This window comes from Vigna angularis, chromosome 6, assembly GCF_016808095.1.
Source record: "Vigna angularis cultivar LongXiaoDou No.4 chromosome 6, ASM1680809v1, whole genome shotgun sequence".
Taxonomy (NCBI): Eukaryota; Viridiplantae; Streptophyta; class Magnoliopsida; order Fabales; family Fabaceae; genus Vigna; species Vigna angularis.
This window is the reverse complement of record NC_068975.1, coordinates 36,313,194-36,330,720: the sequence shown is the minus strand read 5'-3', so window position 1 is coordinate 36,330,720 and position 17,527 is coordinate 36,313,194. Positions and strand designations below refer to the sequence as shown.

Genomic DNA, 17,527 nt, shown 5'->3' with positions numbered 1-17,527 from the left:
AACAACTCCGATTGAATTCATACCCATCTACCTCTTCGTTTATTTAATCTTTCTACACAGAGATATCTTAGTTTAACATATTGATTCCCTTTTATAAGTTTGTTCCTGTAGATTATTTATGGGATTTTTTATTCTTTTTTGCATTTTAGGATAATGGTAATTAGGTGCGACTGACTAGTTTGCCTATGGGGAAAGATCCATAGAGGTGAAAATCAACTTATAAGCAACTAATTAACTAAAAAATTGTTTGAACATCAATAAATAATGAACTCTTATTATGAACTTTTGTAGCGTCTCTTTGATCATTAATTAGAATGATATATGCAAAGGCCCAATTGGTTATGTTTTTTTAATGATTGTTGTTTTTCATTCACAATTAAAATATTTGTGGATCATTTAGTTCATGAGGAGGAGAAAAATATTATAAAAAAATTAGATTTGTTTCGGTGGAATTTGTCCGAGGATCGGTCGTCCTTCATTTCTCTGCTCTTTTTTCGATCTTTAATTCTCTCATCCACTCCAATAATTTTATTAGGATAGTAAAAGATATATGTATCTGGATACCAATTGTATACTTAGGACTTGTGGCAGCCAAGTCCATTGATTAACCATTAGTGCATTATTTTTTTGGACAATATAACTTGTCAATCACTCATAAATACCGTATATTCGTCCTTAATATGATCATTAAACGTATTAATTGACCATTGATGATATTTATCTTTAATTTCTCTGACAGTCGGTCAGCTGCCACGTATAGTACAAGATTAAATCTTGAAGTATAGGTTTTTTTTTTTCAATTGAGAATATCATAAATTTTAATACATTTTGATTTCAAAATTTAAAAAACTATTAAATATATAGTATTTTAATTTAACAATGTCAGCTTTTTTATACATTAAATAATGTTTTAAATTGATATTACTGAACAGTTAAATAGTATAAATAACAAAAAAAACTATTGAAAAAAATGGAAATAAAAAGGGATTTACAAGGCCACCATAATATGTAATAACTTATTATGAGTTTCTTGAAAATACTTCTTTAAGCACCTCCATTCTTTCTCACATACTTATGTAGGTGTGAAAATGTCTAAATTATCCATGAGTTGAAATCTTTTGGATTATATAGTATGAAATTTATTCACGATTGTGTAATCTATAAGTAAAAAACGTATTTTGATTATACAATCTATAAATTGAATTCTATAAGATATAGTACACGTCCAAAATTGTATTTACTTAATTAAAACCACATTCTAAATTATAAATTCCGTAGTACATTTATTGATGACATAGTTTGAAAACATATTCTAATTTATACAATTCGAAACATGTTTCTAAATTATGAAATTCAAAAATAGAAAATTATATTATGAATTACGTAACGTAAAATATATATTTAAATTTAAATATATTTTGGATTATGCAATGTAGTTTACGTAATAAAACACATATAAGATTGCGTAATCGATAACATGTTTATGAATTCTACGTTCTTTCATACTAACCAATCTAGCATGACCATTTTTGGCATTTACAGCACCACAAAAGAGGTGCATAAAGAAACTTTGTGGTGCAAAAAGTAATTATTTGTCCCTCATTTGTTTTCACATCCAATTTCCTAGCCCAACCCAACCCTTGGATCTGATTAACTGTTCTATTTTTGTTTCAATTTTTCAGTGAGAATATAGGTTAAATCAGATGTATTATATGAATAAAATATTGTTTTCTTAGTGATAATTAATATGTTTTTTTTACTATTTTATATTCTATTTTGGGCAATATCTTACTTTTTAATCTAGCGCAAGTCTATTACCATATGTTTACGATTACACAACTTTTATGCGTTTGTTGTATATACGACGAATTTATCTTAAATTATTTCTAACATGTATTAGGTTAGTAAGGGTGTTGCTCCCTTCATCACCACACCTTTCTCCTTTTAGGATTATTATTTTTTAATTTTATCCATTTACCTTTCATTTTAACATTATATTTGTTTCTCTCTTTTTTTCGTCGTTGTGAGATACTACAAGTTGCAAAGGTTGGTGGTGATGGAAAGAATTATCAAGCAGTCTCCCTCTCATGGTCCAGTGTCGCTCTCGTGGTGCAGTGCATGTCGTGCTTCCTTCAGGTGCGTATTCAAATAAACCTTGAAATAAAATCCTAAAATAAAAAACGTAACCTTTAAACGGAGGTGACATCCTTCAACAGATGTTGACATCCGTTGAAGATGTCACCTCCTGATGTATACTTCCTCACGCTGGTTGATGCTCTGACGCTCCTCGATGTTCCTCCACACCACAGCGGCAACGCTCCTTCACACCACGACGGCAATGGAAGCTTTCAAACAAAAAAAAAACTGGGAAGAAAAAGGAATGGAAGTGCGGAAGGTGAAACGGAAATGGAGATAGGGGAAGAGAGTTCTATGGGTGGGTGTTGGGAAAGTGAAATTAGGGTTTCAAATTATTTAAAATAGGATAAAAGTAAAAATCTTTTTAACTTAAAGATATAATTGTATTTAAAATCTTTTTAACTTAAGGATATAATTGTATTTAAAATAATGTGGGGAGGTAGAGGAAGTATAGGGTGGTGGTGGAGGGAGCAACACCCTATTAGTAATTATAAGATTAATGTCCGAAAACACACAAATAAATATCCCAGACACATACTGATAACATTCAATTGAGAAAAGTATTGTATAAAATAATAAAATATCTTATAAGGAATATATATATATATATATATATATATATATATATATATATATATATATATATATATATATATATATATATATATATATATATATATATATATATATATATATATATATATATGAAATTTCCGAAAAGCAGATAAGAATATATTAATAAGCTATAGTTAGTAAATTGTGGAAAGTATTATTATTATTATTATTATTATAATAAGATATATGCTTTTTCTCATCGGATAAAATGTAAAAATCAATTAAGTGATAATTTACTCCACAATTTTTTTTTGCTCTATGTCGATTTTTTTTTTCAAATATTTTAGCAAGTAAAAGAAAAACAACAGTGAGTCAAACAAGTTGATGGAAGCAGTTATTAATATATACTTTACGGAATTTTTTGAGGAGAAATATATTATCAATAAAACCAGAGTTTAATAAATATGTTTAATAAATATATAAGTTATTGTTTATGTTTAATGCAGGTTCGAGGTATCTGCTCCACGTATGTTCTTCTCTCGTTGTGCGATTAACCGTTCAAGTCTCGTCTCCTGGTTCAGCCAGGTGTGACCTGTAAGAAAAATCCAACCAATACATGATTATCAGTGCTGTATTTATAGACTTTTGTAATTATTCGGCCCATTGGACGTCATTAAATGTCCTTTAATGCTACTTATCTTGTGTCTAACCATTCGCTATCTCCTTATATTCAACATAATGTGCCTGATACTATTAATTAGTTATAAATGTCCTCCGCGTGATTTAGGAATTACTCACCTTTATTGCATATTAACACACCATTAACTACCTACCGGTCGATTATTTCCTGTTGTGTTGGTCGTTTTCAGTAGATCGTCCATGATGCTCCCTACCGTCCACACCATATAGTACAGTTATTAACACCACTATTAATTTAATAATAAGCTTAATTAATTTTATAACATTTTATTATTTATTTAATGTAAAAATGATACTCGTTTTAAATTTCCAGCTATGAATATAACAAATTTGTTGACTTTTTCAAGCAACCTTCTCACACATTATACAAGTGTAGTTTTTATATCTATGCTTTTTTAATAACATATCCTTTATTTTTTTAGAAATATCTTTGAGATTTTTGTTATTATTTATTTTAAAAACAATGAATTTATAGTACCAACTCCTCCCACCTTTCCAAAAGATATTGGCGGAAAGAGCCACGGCGCCTCGAAGTTTGTCATCAAAACAGCGACTTGTGGTAATGTGAAGCCGTAATGGATGTTGAAGAAAAGAAAAAATGGGGTGAAAGAGACTCAGCCTTCTACTTAAATTCAAAGGGAAGAGGATGTGGTGGGGGCAATCATGGGCGTTTGATTCTTGAGAAAATGCACACCTGGTGTTTGAAAAAACGAAATTGTAATCCCACCTGTTATGGATGCGCTTTTTGTTTTTTCTACCGTAACGAAATAATTATGATTTTGTTTTGGATGGAAGCCTCTAACTAAACCCTGCGCACACGTCAAACGCTGCTATATGGGAAATGAAAAGGTTCTATCCGAAATTATCTTAATTGGCCATAATATCTGAGCTCTGATTGCAACGCTTTTGTTCCTTTCTGTAGGACTAGCCTTTGATGCACACTCAAAGTCTAGGATAGAAGGTGGACCAAGACCAAGACAATTTTTTAATTTCCCACATTTGAATGCCCTTTCTGCCATTCTAAACTAACTTTTCCTGATATACTTAAATTTTTTACGATATTATCCTTATTAATTTTTTATTTTCTTTTTTTTGAAAAAGTATAAAATTTTACATTTTTAGATCATTTTATCTTTGTATTATGTATAAAAAGTGTGACATAATAGCATTTATCTTTTCTTTATTCAACTTTTCACTCTATAATTTCACCCTATTATTTATTTATAATTATAATCTCTCGTTATCTACACTCTTCCTTTTTCAATATAAACTATATCGTGTAAGCGTTCATGAGTAAAGATCAAGGAGACAAGGTTACTGGTTACTGATGAAGATAAATATCTTACTAAACTAAAAAAAAAGTGATTGACTTTGAGGGGCAATCTTTTTTGGAATCTTCAATAAAACAATCTGTGTACACCCCCCTATGTTTGAATTTGCTAAAAGCTTTTATAATCTACCTTATGAGATCGATGCTAAATAGAAAGAAATTTAGAATGGTAGTAACCTTTCTCTAAAGAAAAGAGGAAAAGTTCAAGTCATGAATGAGACTCGATATTCAAAATTCGAGTATCGGTGGATTTTTCTTAAACTCGATTTCAGTGTAGGAACAATACAAAAGAAAATTATGCAAAGGGCTGTTTTTAAAAAATAAATAAATGAATTTTCAATTTCTTAATAAAGTGTTTTTTGGCATGTGTGTAATGTTGAAGCAGAACTTTAGAGGCCAAACAAAGACAGGGTAGGATTAGACGTGAATCGGCGAGAAAAGTGATTGTTCCCTGTTAAGTTTTTTTCCTTTTTACGTTGGTAAAGATGATGGCGTAACAATGGCCAACCATGATATCGGCGTGAACATCATTACTTAAAAGAATGCTAGTAGTGTTTCTTCGTTAATGGAAGGTACACACATTTATTTTAATATTGGGACAAGAAATAACCTACGAGATCATGCCAAGAAAAAAAAAACACCAAAAACGACATTGCCAAAGATGGAAAACAAAGAAATTACTGTCTCTAAAAGCAAGTATCCATGGCGACCGAATTCTGCGGGAGAAACGTTATGATCGCGTGACAATGAAAAAATGTTAACAGAAAGAAAAACACTTAAATCAAGACAGATTAATTTTACATAGCATTATAATATATAACATTACTTAGTGTACAAAAATAGAAGGCGAAAAATAAAACTTAATAATATTATTCCTATTACATAAATAGGATTTCAAACAAAAGATAGTAAAGAAATAAAAAGAGAAGCATATTCAGCGATAAGCACAGTCTTAATCCGTAATTAATCACACTGAACCGTTATTTTTCAATAATCACACTGAACCTTGAGTAACTTTGTTCAACACTTTAACATCTTGACCCAAGGTCACCGCAGTTTGCCTCAGATCAGAGGTGACCGGTGGAAAAACGCCTTGGTACGGAGGAGCGTGCACTACGCCACCCGGTGCAGTATAATAAACCTGTCTCCCACCTGCACTATCGTACGCTACCTGTGCGTACGGCGCACCCGTATTATCCATTATCCCACTGGGCCGCATCATACCGAATCCTTCCGTATACGCGGGAGTCTTAACCGGTTGCTGCCCTGGCGCCAAGCTTGCTTGAGCCGCCGTTTTTGCCTGCGTGACACCGCCGAACACTGCCGCTTCACGGTAACCATCTGAAGCCATTCGCTGCACCGCGTAGTACCCCTGGGTGGCTGGAGGCCGCACCACCGGCGCATGATAGAACGCCCCCGGCGCCGATATCATGTAAACCGGCGCATCTCCTCCACCGGATGCAGCGGACACCGCCGGTGGATATGCTTCGCCTGAAACATGCTTTTCCGACCAATATCCCTGGGCGTTCTGCTGTAAATTCGCCGGAGGGAACTTCTCTGGCAGCTTCTGAACGTAATAATCACCGGCAGGGTAATTATCCTCGCTCTTCCTCCGGTACGCGCCTTGCTCGCTCTCCGCAATTTGCAACTGCTGCAACTGGCGCTGAATCGCGCTCGGATCCGAGGCCGAAACCCTGTCCACAGGGTTTAAATTCAGCCGAGACTGGTACTCCGGCGGTGGCGCGACGGGCTCCGGCACCGGATCATGAAATTTGACCGCCGCAGGCGGAATCTGAGCCGGCTGAGCCGCGACGGCGACACCGGCGCCCTTCTCGAGACCGAAGAGGAAATCAACGTTATTTGGTTTAATCACAGGTTGGAGCGGTGCGGAAGCAGGAAGCGGAGAAGGAAGATTATCGGCGAGAAAGAGGAATAATCGCATGCGGGCGGGTCTAGCGGAAGCGCGGTAGAGGCGATCGTACTCGTGCATCATGTGGTCGAGGTCGTCGTCGTTGGTGACAGAGATAAGAGCGTCGAGGTCTTCGCCAGGGAGCTGGTACTTGAAGGTGAGGCTGCTGCCGTTGCTTTCTGGTGGCGCCACCTCGCAGAGGGCCGAGAGCTTGGCCAGCAGGGCTCCAAACTTTATGGAGCGGTCCACGGCGAGGATCTTAGTCTCGCCGCCGACGTATGACAGTTGGTTGTCGTGGGAGCGTGGGTGGATCTTGCCGCCGTAGCTGCACATGAACTTTACCTTGTAATTCTGCTGTTGTTGTTGTTGTTCGTCCCATGGAGGAGGAGGGTTGTCAAAGTCGATCTCTCTGGAGCGTGGAGAGGAGTCGCCGGAATCAGGGTATGATTGGTATGAATAATTCTCCATCTTTCTCTTCTTCTTCTTCCTTCGATTTTACCACCCTTTCCCTCTTTCTAAGACTGTGATCTTTGTTAAGCTTCCATTATGCCTTGTTTTGTGTTAAGAGAAACAGGATCATGGCAGAGACACCTTTCAGATTTACGAGAGATCATTCAACTACATTTATCATCATACTATAACATATCCTTCTTCCTTTTCATTTCAAATATCTTATAATACTCACTTTTTTAATACGTCTAATATTTTATTACCACTGCTTCCTGTTCAACACATCAGCAATTTTAGTTCTTAAAATATCTAAAAAAACTGAATCACTGACATTTTAATATGGACACAACATTTTAGATAAATATGTTTCCTTTTATAATTATTACAAAACATATTATTATATTTCATATGATCAAATATATATTTATATTAAATGTTTTTTTCTGAGATTATCTTTGACTAATACTGCTAAAACTAATAAATAAGTAGTTAGAGAAATGAAACGCATCAAAACGTCACATGATATTCTTTATAAGATTTAAGACATTAATTAGATGTTTAAAATCTATTCATAACCTTAATATTATGTTGAAATAAGTGTGCTTTTAGAGATATTAATCTCCCAATGCCATGTAAAAGGGGAGTTTAATTAAAGATAAGTTGAATTCCAAGTTAGATTATAATTATCATTAACAGGCATAAGTTGGATTGTTTATAATTACAGTTGTGTGCCTTGTAAGGCTGGCATCTTATTAGTCAAATTACATCTATCTTCTCCACTAAAGCTCTATTATTATAATTTCTACGTTTCATACTTATTGATGGTTTAGTCTTCGGTCTTTCTCTCAATATGATTAACATTTTAAAATTTTAAAGTCTAATTATTTTATCTCAATTATACTTTTATTTATTATTACGACAGTAGTTATTGTTGACTAATAAAAAAAATAAAAGTTTAATTATTCGTTTATTCATCACTTTGGTGGAAAATTTTAAATTAGTTTACGTTTTTAAAAAATATTTCAATTGTGTCCTAATTTTGGGAAAAGTATTTTAATTAGTTTTTTTTAAAAAAAAAATTATGAAAGCATTAACTATATATTACATATTAGTTTATAATCTTTTTTGTAAAATATATTTTTGTCACGTGTCAAGTTTATTGCGTGATACATAACACGTGTCAAAGGGCGTTGTCATAATTTTAATTTAGTTTCTCTATCTTTTATTTAATTTAGTTTCAATTTTTTTCAGGAGAGTAATATTTTTTCTTTCGAAACTAATACCAAATTTATTATTTATATAAATATTATATAGGTTTTTTTAATTTAACATATTATTATTAATCTATGTTTTTTGTTAATCATAATTTTTTACTACTAAATTTTAATATAAATATTAGTATATCATTTATATAAATAATAAATTTGATATTAATTAAAAAATTATTAAATTTATTATTTTTATAAATAGTATTAACTAAGTTATTCTTATAAAAATATATATGAAATAATAATATATTAGTTTTAAATATTTAGTTTTCTTTTTAAATATTTATACTTAATTAGTTTTCATTTTATAAAAAAATAATTAAAAAAATATGAATTAATAATATATAATAATGTAATATGTTAAAAATTTATTTCTAATATATATATAATAAATTTAGTTTTGATTTTGGATCAATTACGAAAAAAATTAAGAATAAATTGAATAAAAAATACATATATAAAGATTCAATTAAAATCAAAATAATAACACTTCATGATATTACCTTGTCACATGACATTTATCATATAAAAAAACATATATTAACACATGACATACTATTAACCTCGTTAATAATTTCTTTTAAAGAAAAAACACTACTTTTACAAAAATTGTTAGAATTGACACTATTTTAAAAAAAGAATTTCAACTTAAAACTTGTTTATTAAAATGAAGACCAAATAACTAAGCTAACAATAAAATACTGGGTATCGTTTTACGTTTGAAATTTTTATGTAGAAATTTTAAAAATATTACTATGTTATACTTCGTAATATTATTATATAATTTCTTAGATAAACTCTCACCTTCTCCCTTATTTTCCTTATTTTATAGTAAATGAAATGATATTTAACAAAAAATTATAATATTTTATTTATATCAGTGAGACTTTTTCTAAAACATCAAATAAAATAGGACATGAAATATTACATAAAAAGAAAATTGTCTGAATATACTAGTGATTTTTATATATTAAATATTTTTTATCTACGTAGATTAACATAATAATGATGAGTGTGTCCATGATGAATGTCCACGTTAGGGGAAACCTACTGAATTTAGTAGACATGCACCTAGATTGGAGAAATGGGAGCTACTCCAGTGTACCAAAACCTAGCTATATAAAATTGGATGTTAACATCAATTTTTTAACATGACATTTGTTTAAAAAAAGGAATACTATTTTCTCCACAGATAAGTGTATATTTATTAATTAGTTTATAAATGATATTAAATAAATAATTATGTTCTCTTCCATCTTTTTATATTCATTTTAAATAAGTCTCTACATATTATTATTAAAGTATAACTAATTTTTTTTTATGATAACTAATTTTAATATTAACACATAAAAATTAAATTACATTTTTATAGTAACTTGAAAAGATTTACTCCAGAAAATATTAATGTAAAAAAAATTAAAATTGCTTTCAAGAATATTATTTTGATTTATTTAAAACTATTATGAGAAAATTTTGAGATTAGTTATTATTTGGGGATGTAAGGTTATGTAACTACTGTAAATATCTTTACATTCTGATGCTTAAGTCATTAAATAGTAATAGTCTTAAATGTACAGTAAATATCATCGTCTACCTTTTACTTTTGACTATTTATAGTTTTGAGGTGAGCCTAGGATTAATAAAATCTTAATCACGACCCAACATCAGTCTATTACATTAACTAATACTTACATTTAAACATGTTTTTTAATGTTTCTTTAATAAGAATGTTATTGAGATCGGTCGTTCGTCCTACTCATAATAGATAGGACGAGTCTTAAGTTCATTTTGATTTTGTTTTGAGTATTTATTAAGTTAGGTCGTCCGTCCCTTTCTTGCTATATATAAAATCGTCTAACCATACAGTTATATTATTAAAATGAATAGTTAGAGTTTTAAGAAAACTGAAAGGTATAATTAATTACCAAAAGTCTCTTAAAATTTTCCAGTTTGATGGTAGTGCTATATAAAGTTTGTGTGAAAAAACTGAATAGAAGGGATCAATTCAAATATTACTTGTATATATAAATTTCCTTCGTATTTTTTTCATGAGGTGAGATATGTTCGTGTTTGCTGATGCCTATACCCTATACTAGGAATAATGCTTTGCGAATTTTGGTCGTTAGAATGTGGTGCACATGGTGCTTCCACCACCACGGAGGAGTATGCTTTTCTTGGATACAACTTGCCACGCTGTAATAACTTGTCAATTTATTTATAAGAAGAAACACTTTATCATTTCAAAGGCAATTATTTGAAGCAGTTTACATTTTTGTGTTCAGATTATTTCCTATTTTATCTTGTATATATGATATTATATTCTTTAAATAATATATAAATGTAGTTGCTGTTCCCAAAAATTTAAAGAAAAGAGGAAAAAAATATATTGAGAAAATGTGATATGTTTTGGAGATTTTATGTGTATTTGACTAATACTTGTTATGATATTCTGTTTTGAATGAACAAGGGGTAATGATTTGAACACCGAATGAAAAATAATTTGTCAAAGTTTTGTATTGAAAGAGTTGTTGAATAAATTTAATATATCAATTTAGTTAAATTGTTCTACTTGATCAGTATTTTTCATATGAGAAAGGAGTAGAAGTAGAATTATTTGTATGGACCCATTGGTTGATGTAATATATCTCTTAAGTTTTCTGAATTTATGTATATTTTATTGAATGAAATTCTAAATTTTAACATACAGAGAATTCAAATGGTTGTTTTACTTGAGTAAACCTTTGTAAAAAGGCTTATAAGTATTAGGGTTGTTAAGTGAGTAAATTTTTTATAAATTTATTTTATTAAAATTTAAAAGTGATTGAGTTATTGAAAGAGTTTGGTTTCATCAAGCAAATTTGTTAAGTTTTACTCCCAGTATTTGATATTAGATGAGATAATTCCTTAAATTAATTTAAAAATCTTGGAGTGATTCAATAGCGAATGAGAGTTTCTAATAAAAAAATTATGTTTTCGTCAAACGAGAAAGATTTTACATGAAATTAGTGTTTGAGATTTTGAATTGAAAATGTGTGAGTGTGTTAAGAAGTAAATTTTTAAATTCAACCTACTTTATATTTTAGGGTGTTGCTCCCTCCACCATTCCAAGTGCTTTTGTACCTTTCTATTATTATTTTTATTCCAAAAATACCCTACATCTCCCGCTATATTCAACTATCTTTCTTTTTCTTTCTCCATATTAATGGAGCATTCACATGACTCAGATTTAAATTTTTGATATTGCAAAATTTTATTTACACATCTCCTTAAATAAGTTTGATTCAATCTTATTTTCATTGTTCAATTGTTCTAAATTTCTAGAAAAATGTTTATATATATGTGTGTTTTTTATACATTTAATATCTATAATTTTTAACATTTAACTTACTAACATATTTGACTGAAATAACTTGAATAAAGTATTTAATTTATTAGATAAATAATATAAAAATATTATTAAATACTTAAAATATAAAAGAAATTTTATTTGTTAAAGATTTGGAATTTATTTAGTTATTTCGTCATTATAAAGTTAGTATATAATAATAATAATATATTATTTACTATTAATATTATTATGTTTATTATTTTGTATTTGCATCTAACTTTTAAGTTTATAAAATGGAAGTGGCAGAAACACTAATATTGAAGTTTCCTCTGAATTTTATATTTTGCAATATATCACAAGTTTAAATCTAAACCATATGAATGCTCCATTAATTGCAGAGAGAGAAAAAAAAAGATTGTTGAGGATAGTTGGAATGTGTAAGGTATTTTTGAAATAAAAGAAAATAATGAGGAGTTATAGAATATTTTTAGAATAAAAGAAAATAGTAAGAAGATGCAGAAACACTTGGGGGTGGTGGAGGGAACAACACCCTATATTTTATTTCTAATTAATGTGATATCTAAAAAAAATGTCCTCGAGTGGTTAAATAAAGTTAAAGCTTAACCCAGAATAATTGTTATGATATAAATATTTTGATTGAATGATATTAATTAGTTGAAGAATATGATATACAAATGTGTAATAAAGAGGATTTAACTTCATGATCTAATATATTTTTAAAAAATGTTAGTTTATTTGTGAGATTTTGTATTATCTGATGATTTTATTTTATATAGAAGTAGATGATATTTTAGATAGAAATATTTAAGTAGTTACACTCTACATTAAGAAAATAGTATTTGTTATTCATTGTAAGAATATTTTTCTATTTGTTTTTAAATCTAAACGTTATGAGTTAGTGATTTTGTGTATATGGTGATAAATTAAATTTATTTAATTCAAGTCAAAATTATGCGGGTGAATTTGCGTAATCTTAGAATTAAATATTAAATCCGGTAGTTATGTTTAAAGTTTGAACTTGAAATTTTGTAGATCAATGGTGGGCTGAGCAATTCTCTCCTAACAAATAACTGTGATGTCATCATATTTGAAAACATAATACTTGGCAGCAAAATATGCACCTATACTTTAATAAAAGGAAATCTATTTTCTACACCTAATATAGGTTTTTTACTAACTTTATAGATTCAATTTTGAGTTAAGTTTAATTTCATAGGTTAAATTTATAAAAACAAATCAATTCTTACTTCTGCATTATGAATATTATTTTCACAAATTTAAACATGTAATATATATTTAAAGATAACAAAATAACTATCAAAGTGGATCCTTTGAAAGCCAATAATATTAAAAGCCACCACAAAATGGATAGAATTAAACAATTATATGAAATATCGGTAAATCGTGCTTAAAATATATTTTTAATAAAACAAAATCATTTCCTATTTTTAAAACGTAATAAAGAAACTATGTTTCAAATAAAGAAAAAAACTATATGTTTTAAGATATGACATCCCTTTGTGTCTAACTTTTGTCTAATTTGTAGGTATTTTAGTCAATTTCTTAAAAACTACAAAAAGATACAAAGACCCCTAAACATTCAAAAGGTTGTGGAATATTTGATCGCGGTTTAAAAATAAGTCTTTTACGTTATCACCTAAATACAATTTAACTTATACACATATGGATTAGATTGTGTTTTAATAACATACATAAACTAAATTATTATATTTTAATAATATATATATATATATATATATATATATATATATATCAATTTAAAATAAAATAAAAAATTATTTCTAAATTTTTTTTGCTTTAATTTAAATACTAACTTAAACCTGTTATATACTTTAAAGAATAAATTGATTAAATTTGACCTATATCTAGAAATTAGTAACTTAACACATTATATACTTAAAAAAAATAAAATATATTGTATTGTATGATTGTCACGTGAATCTAAAATTAGATAGTTTACATAATTAAACATCAACTTAGTTATGGTTATCATACCGATCGAACAATCAATTTTAAATAATAATTAAATATGAGGAAAATTAATTTATCACAAAATATAATTAAGAATAATTAAATAATTATTAAATTGTTAATAATATAAAATTGATATCGAAATATATAAATACAAATTCGAAGTAGTTTGATTACGTTTATTATACATTACCATTAAATTAATCAAATATTTACTATTTTGTCATCGAAATACAGATTCTAATTTAACAGAACACTATAAAGACAAACAATAACAGAAACAACCATCAAAATACACAAACCTTATCGAACATCGGTATTATTGATTAAGAAAGAAGAAGTTAAGACTGGTGTGTTTCCCTTTGCAAGAGGGCGCTGTTATTGGTATTGGCATTGTCTAGAATGATGGTAGGCCACACTCATTCAATAATCTCACTTCCACTCTCTATCCTTCATGAAGTCAAAGTCATTATCAATGTGTGGTGGATCCCATCTTAACGAAACATGGAAAAAATTGGTTTATTGCTCATTGAAAAATAAAGGGTTAGGTTATGACCAAATTAGCAACTATATAATATTCATCTTTAATGTAAGTTTTTTCTTTTAACAAAATAACATTTAGCAATCAAATTATTAATTTCCGTTAATTTTTTTTTTTGTGTGTGAAAATGTTTTGAATATACTAAATTTGTCTTTGCTATTTATATATTTTAACATTAATTAAACATATACTTATAAAAAAAATTGTCAGAAAGAAATGTGTCACTCATATAAATAAGAATCACTGTGTTTTTAATTTCTTTACGTAAAATTAAATTTATCTTTTTTTTTTAAATTTGATATATTTTGATTTTAAAATTTTAAAATAAATAAATATAATCAATTTTATCTTAATGACATTAATATTTTTAGTTTTATTAGGTAATAATTTAAACATTTAAAAAATGTATCAAAATGATGGGAACAACGTAAATTTTATTTTATAATACACTTAACATGTTAAAAAATTTAATAAAATTGTGTTAAAAAAACCTATATTTATTTTTCTAAATTTAAAATTAAAATATGTCAGCTATTATACCATACATGTTATGAATTGGCTTTTAGTCTTATTTATAATCGATATAGAACTTACAATACATCTTTTCATGATGAAGTATAGACATTTTGATAATTCAATTTATATATTATAATTTGGTATCTTTATTTTCAATTTATTTTGTACAATTAAAATTATGTCAGGTGTATTTAACTTTTGGTTGCTAAAAAAAGTTATATTTTAAATCAACCATTTCATACAACTTATCAACGGTTCACAAATTCATGAAAAAATATATATTTTTTAATTTTATTATTAAATATAAATTCCTTGCATTTTAGGAACAATGTCAATGTCTGGAAGCAAATGGAATACAAATATGGAACCTTGCGTGTCAAGCTTATCGACATGACAATTAGCAACATACAGAGACTTCTGATGTTGACAAAATCCAAACACTTTGATCACGAGAATAAAGTTTGGAAAACAACTTAGTGCAATTTTACGTTATTAATAATAAAAATTATTATTAACATGTTTCTTAAAACAATTAACATATTCATTTATGTGTATATATATATATATATATATATATATATATATATATATATATATATATTTAAAATATATTCATTTTCTTAAAAAGATATAATATATTTTTAATGACTTTTCTTAATTCTCTTCAAAATATATCATACATAATTTATTTTTTTAATTTTAAAGAATCGAAAACAAAAAAAATAATATAATATATGAATGACATATTAATAATACATAATTAGGTATAAAAGACTAAAAAAGTAAATATAAATTCACACTGAATATTTGCTTCTTAAATTATCTAATTTTATTATACTTTTGTATTAAATAATAAGATTATATAGTTTATGTATTAAATCTCTATTCTTACTAGACATCTTCTCAATATTTAAAATGGTTAATATCTCAGTTATCCCATATGTAATAATATTTTATTATTAAAAGAGAGAAATTATTAAATGAAATTGATTACAAAATCATAATAAAATAGTATGTCACAGTGACAAATATATTTAAAAGTTATGATATTTATTATTTAAATTACTTTATTATTAACTAATATTATCAATATCAATATTGTAACATCTTCATATAATATACATATAATATAGTAAGTCCACATTTTAATAAAAGATAACAGTTAGAGTAGACTGTCAATAAAATAGTTAAGCTTACAGTCATCCCAAAATGAGTCGTAATTTAAAACTTAAAGTAGTAAAGAGTAATTCAAAATATAAGAAATAACTAAAAAAATCTTAAGGAGACTAAGCGGCAACATCATCTTCCTCCAAAGCCTGCTCTAGAGGCACCTCATCCGCCTCTGCTCACATCCAAGTGGATGATCATTGCAAAAGAAAATCATACCCAAACAAAACACAAACATACAAGCAAGGGTGAGTTAGGTATAAAATCATGTTATAGTAGTCACAGACAACATGCAAGTAAAGACAAATACACTATACTACACACACATGACTTGTTACACTTAAACTTGACTCGTCCAGACTTAGAATGATTGCCGAGCTATGGCGGGTCGTGCACTCGTGGTGGCCTCTACTGTTTTGCAAAGTCATTGCCAATGGGTTTCACCCTACCACACTCACAAGGTTAGTCCGTTATCACTCACCTTGGGCCATACTGGAAGCACCCAAGACTAGGACCTCCTGCTACTACTCACCACATGGTTCAATCCTCTCTACTTGAGAATGATTGACCATTGTAGTTCCAAGATAACCCCCAAGACTGAGCTACCATGCAAATCATTCTAAACACTGAGGGCACCACCATGAATCTTCTCCTTGAAGATTATGGAATTACGTCCAATAACACAGGGCACCACCATGTGACCTCCTTAGAGATCCATGGAATTACGTCCATCAACCATACTTTTAAAACCACATACTTTCAATTACCAAACATGTTTCATATACTCGCATACTTTCAATATAATCACCTTACCACATCATACTATGCATTTCAAACATTCCACACACTTGATTCAACCAAAAAGAGAGCAAAAGAGAAGACTAGACTCAAAGGGTTCGCACAACGCACCCTGTTCGCAAGGCGAGACAGGATGGTCTCGCACAGCGCACCCTCACTCGCAAGGCGAATTAACTTGCTAAGGTGTTGTACCTCATGTCCCCCGCATAGCGCACCCACTTAATTCGCTATGCGAATTAACTCGCGGCGTGCATCAGACTTTCAACCTCTCGCATAGCGCACTCAGGTCGCTATGCGAGAGCCCATACAGAGACCAACCCCCTAAAACTCTCGCTATGCGCCACTCTTCGATGTTCTATTTATTTGGCTAATTTCCCAGGCTAGCAACTGTCACAAAGCGACTACATTCGCTACGCGACTCACCAAACAGAGAGCAACCATTTGTTATAATTCATATCGCACACAGGGTCGCTATGCTAATGCGCTGATAGATAGCACCTTGCCAAGGCGACTCGCTGAGCGAAAGGCTTCGCTCTGCGAGTCTGTAAAATCTGCATAATGAAATTCTGCAGATTTGCACAACTCCACCACTCAAAACTCATTCTAACCATTTTGGCGAACTTCTAATACCCCCAACTCGAAGTATATATTGAATTAAACATGTCTAACTGATTCTAACCCTTCCTAACATCTTTTTAAAGTGTTTATGCATTGATTTATACTTGAAAACTGAAAATCTCTCAACCTAGGGGCCTAAATCTAATTCTACCACCTTGAGTCTGATTTTAACCATTTTAGGGGTCCAATTAGGTTCCAA

General features: G+C 29.2%; 1 protein-coding gene across 1 annotated transcript; it reads right to left on the bottom strand.

The window, feature by feature from the left end:
• Positions 1–5,515: 5,515 nt before the first annotated feature.
• Positions 5,516–7,277, bottom strand: LOC108341806 (uncharacterized). The gene has a single exon (XM_017579458.2). It carries the CDS (start codon positions 7,095–7,097, stop codon positions 5,715–5,717), a length of 1,383 nt encoding a protein of 460 aa, XP_017434947.1. The 5' UTR covers positions 7,098–7,277; the 3' UTR covers positions 5,516–5,714.
• Positions 7,278–17,527: the final 10,250 nt, after the last annotated feature.

What these genes read in the sequence shown, in the direction of transcription:
- LOC108341806 (XM_017579458.2), bottom strand. Translation starts at nt 7,097, where the DNA reads ATGGAGAATTATTCATACCAATCATACCCTGATTCCGGCGACTCCTCT.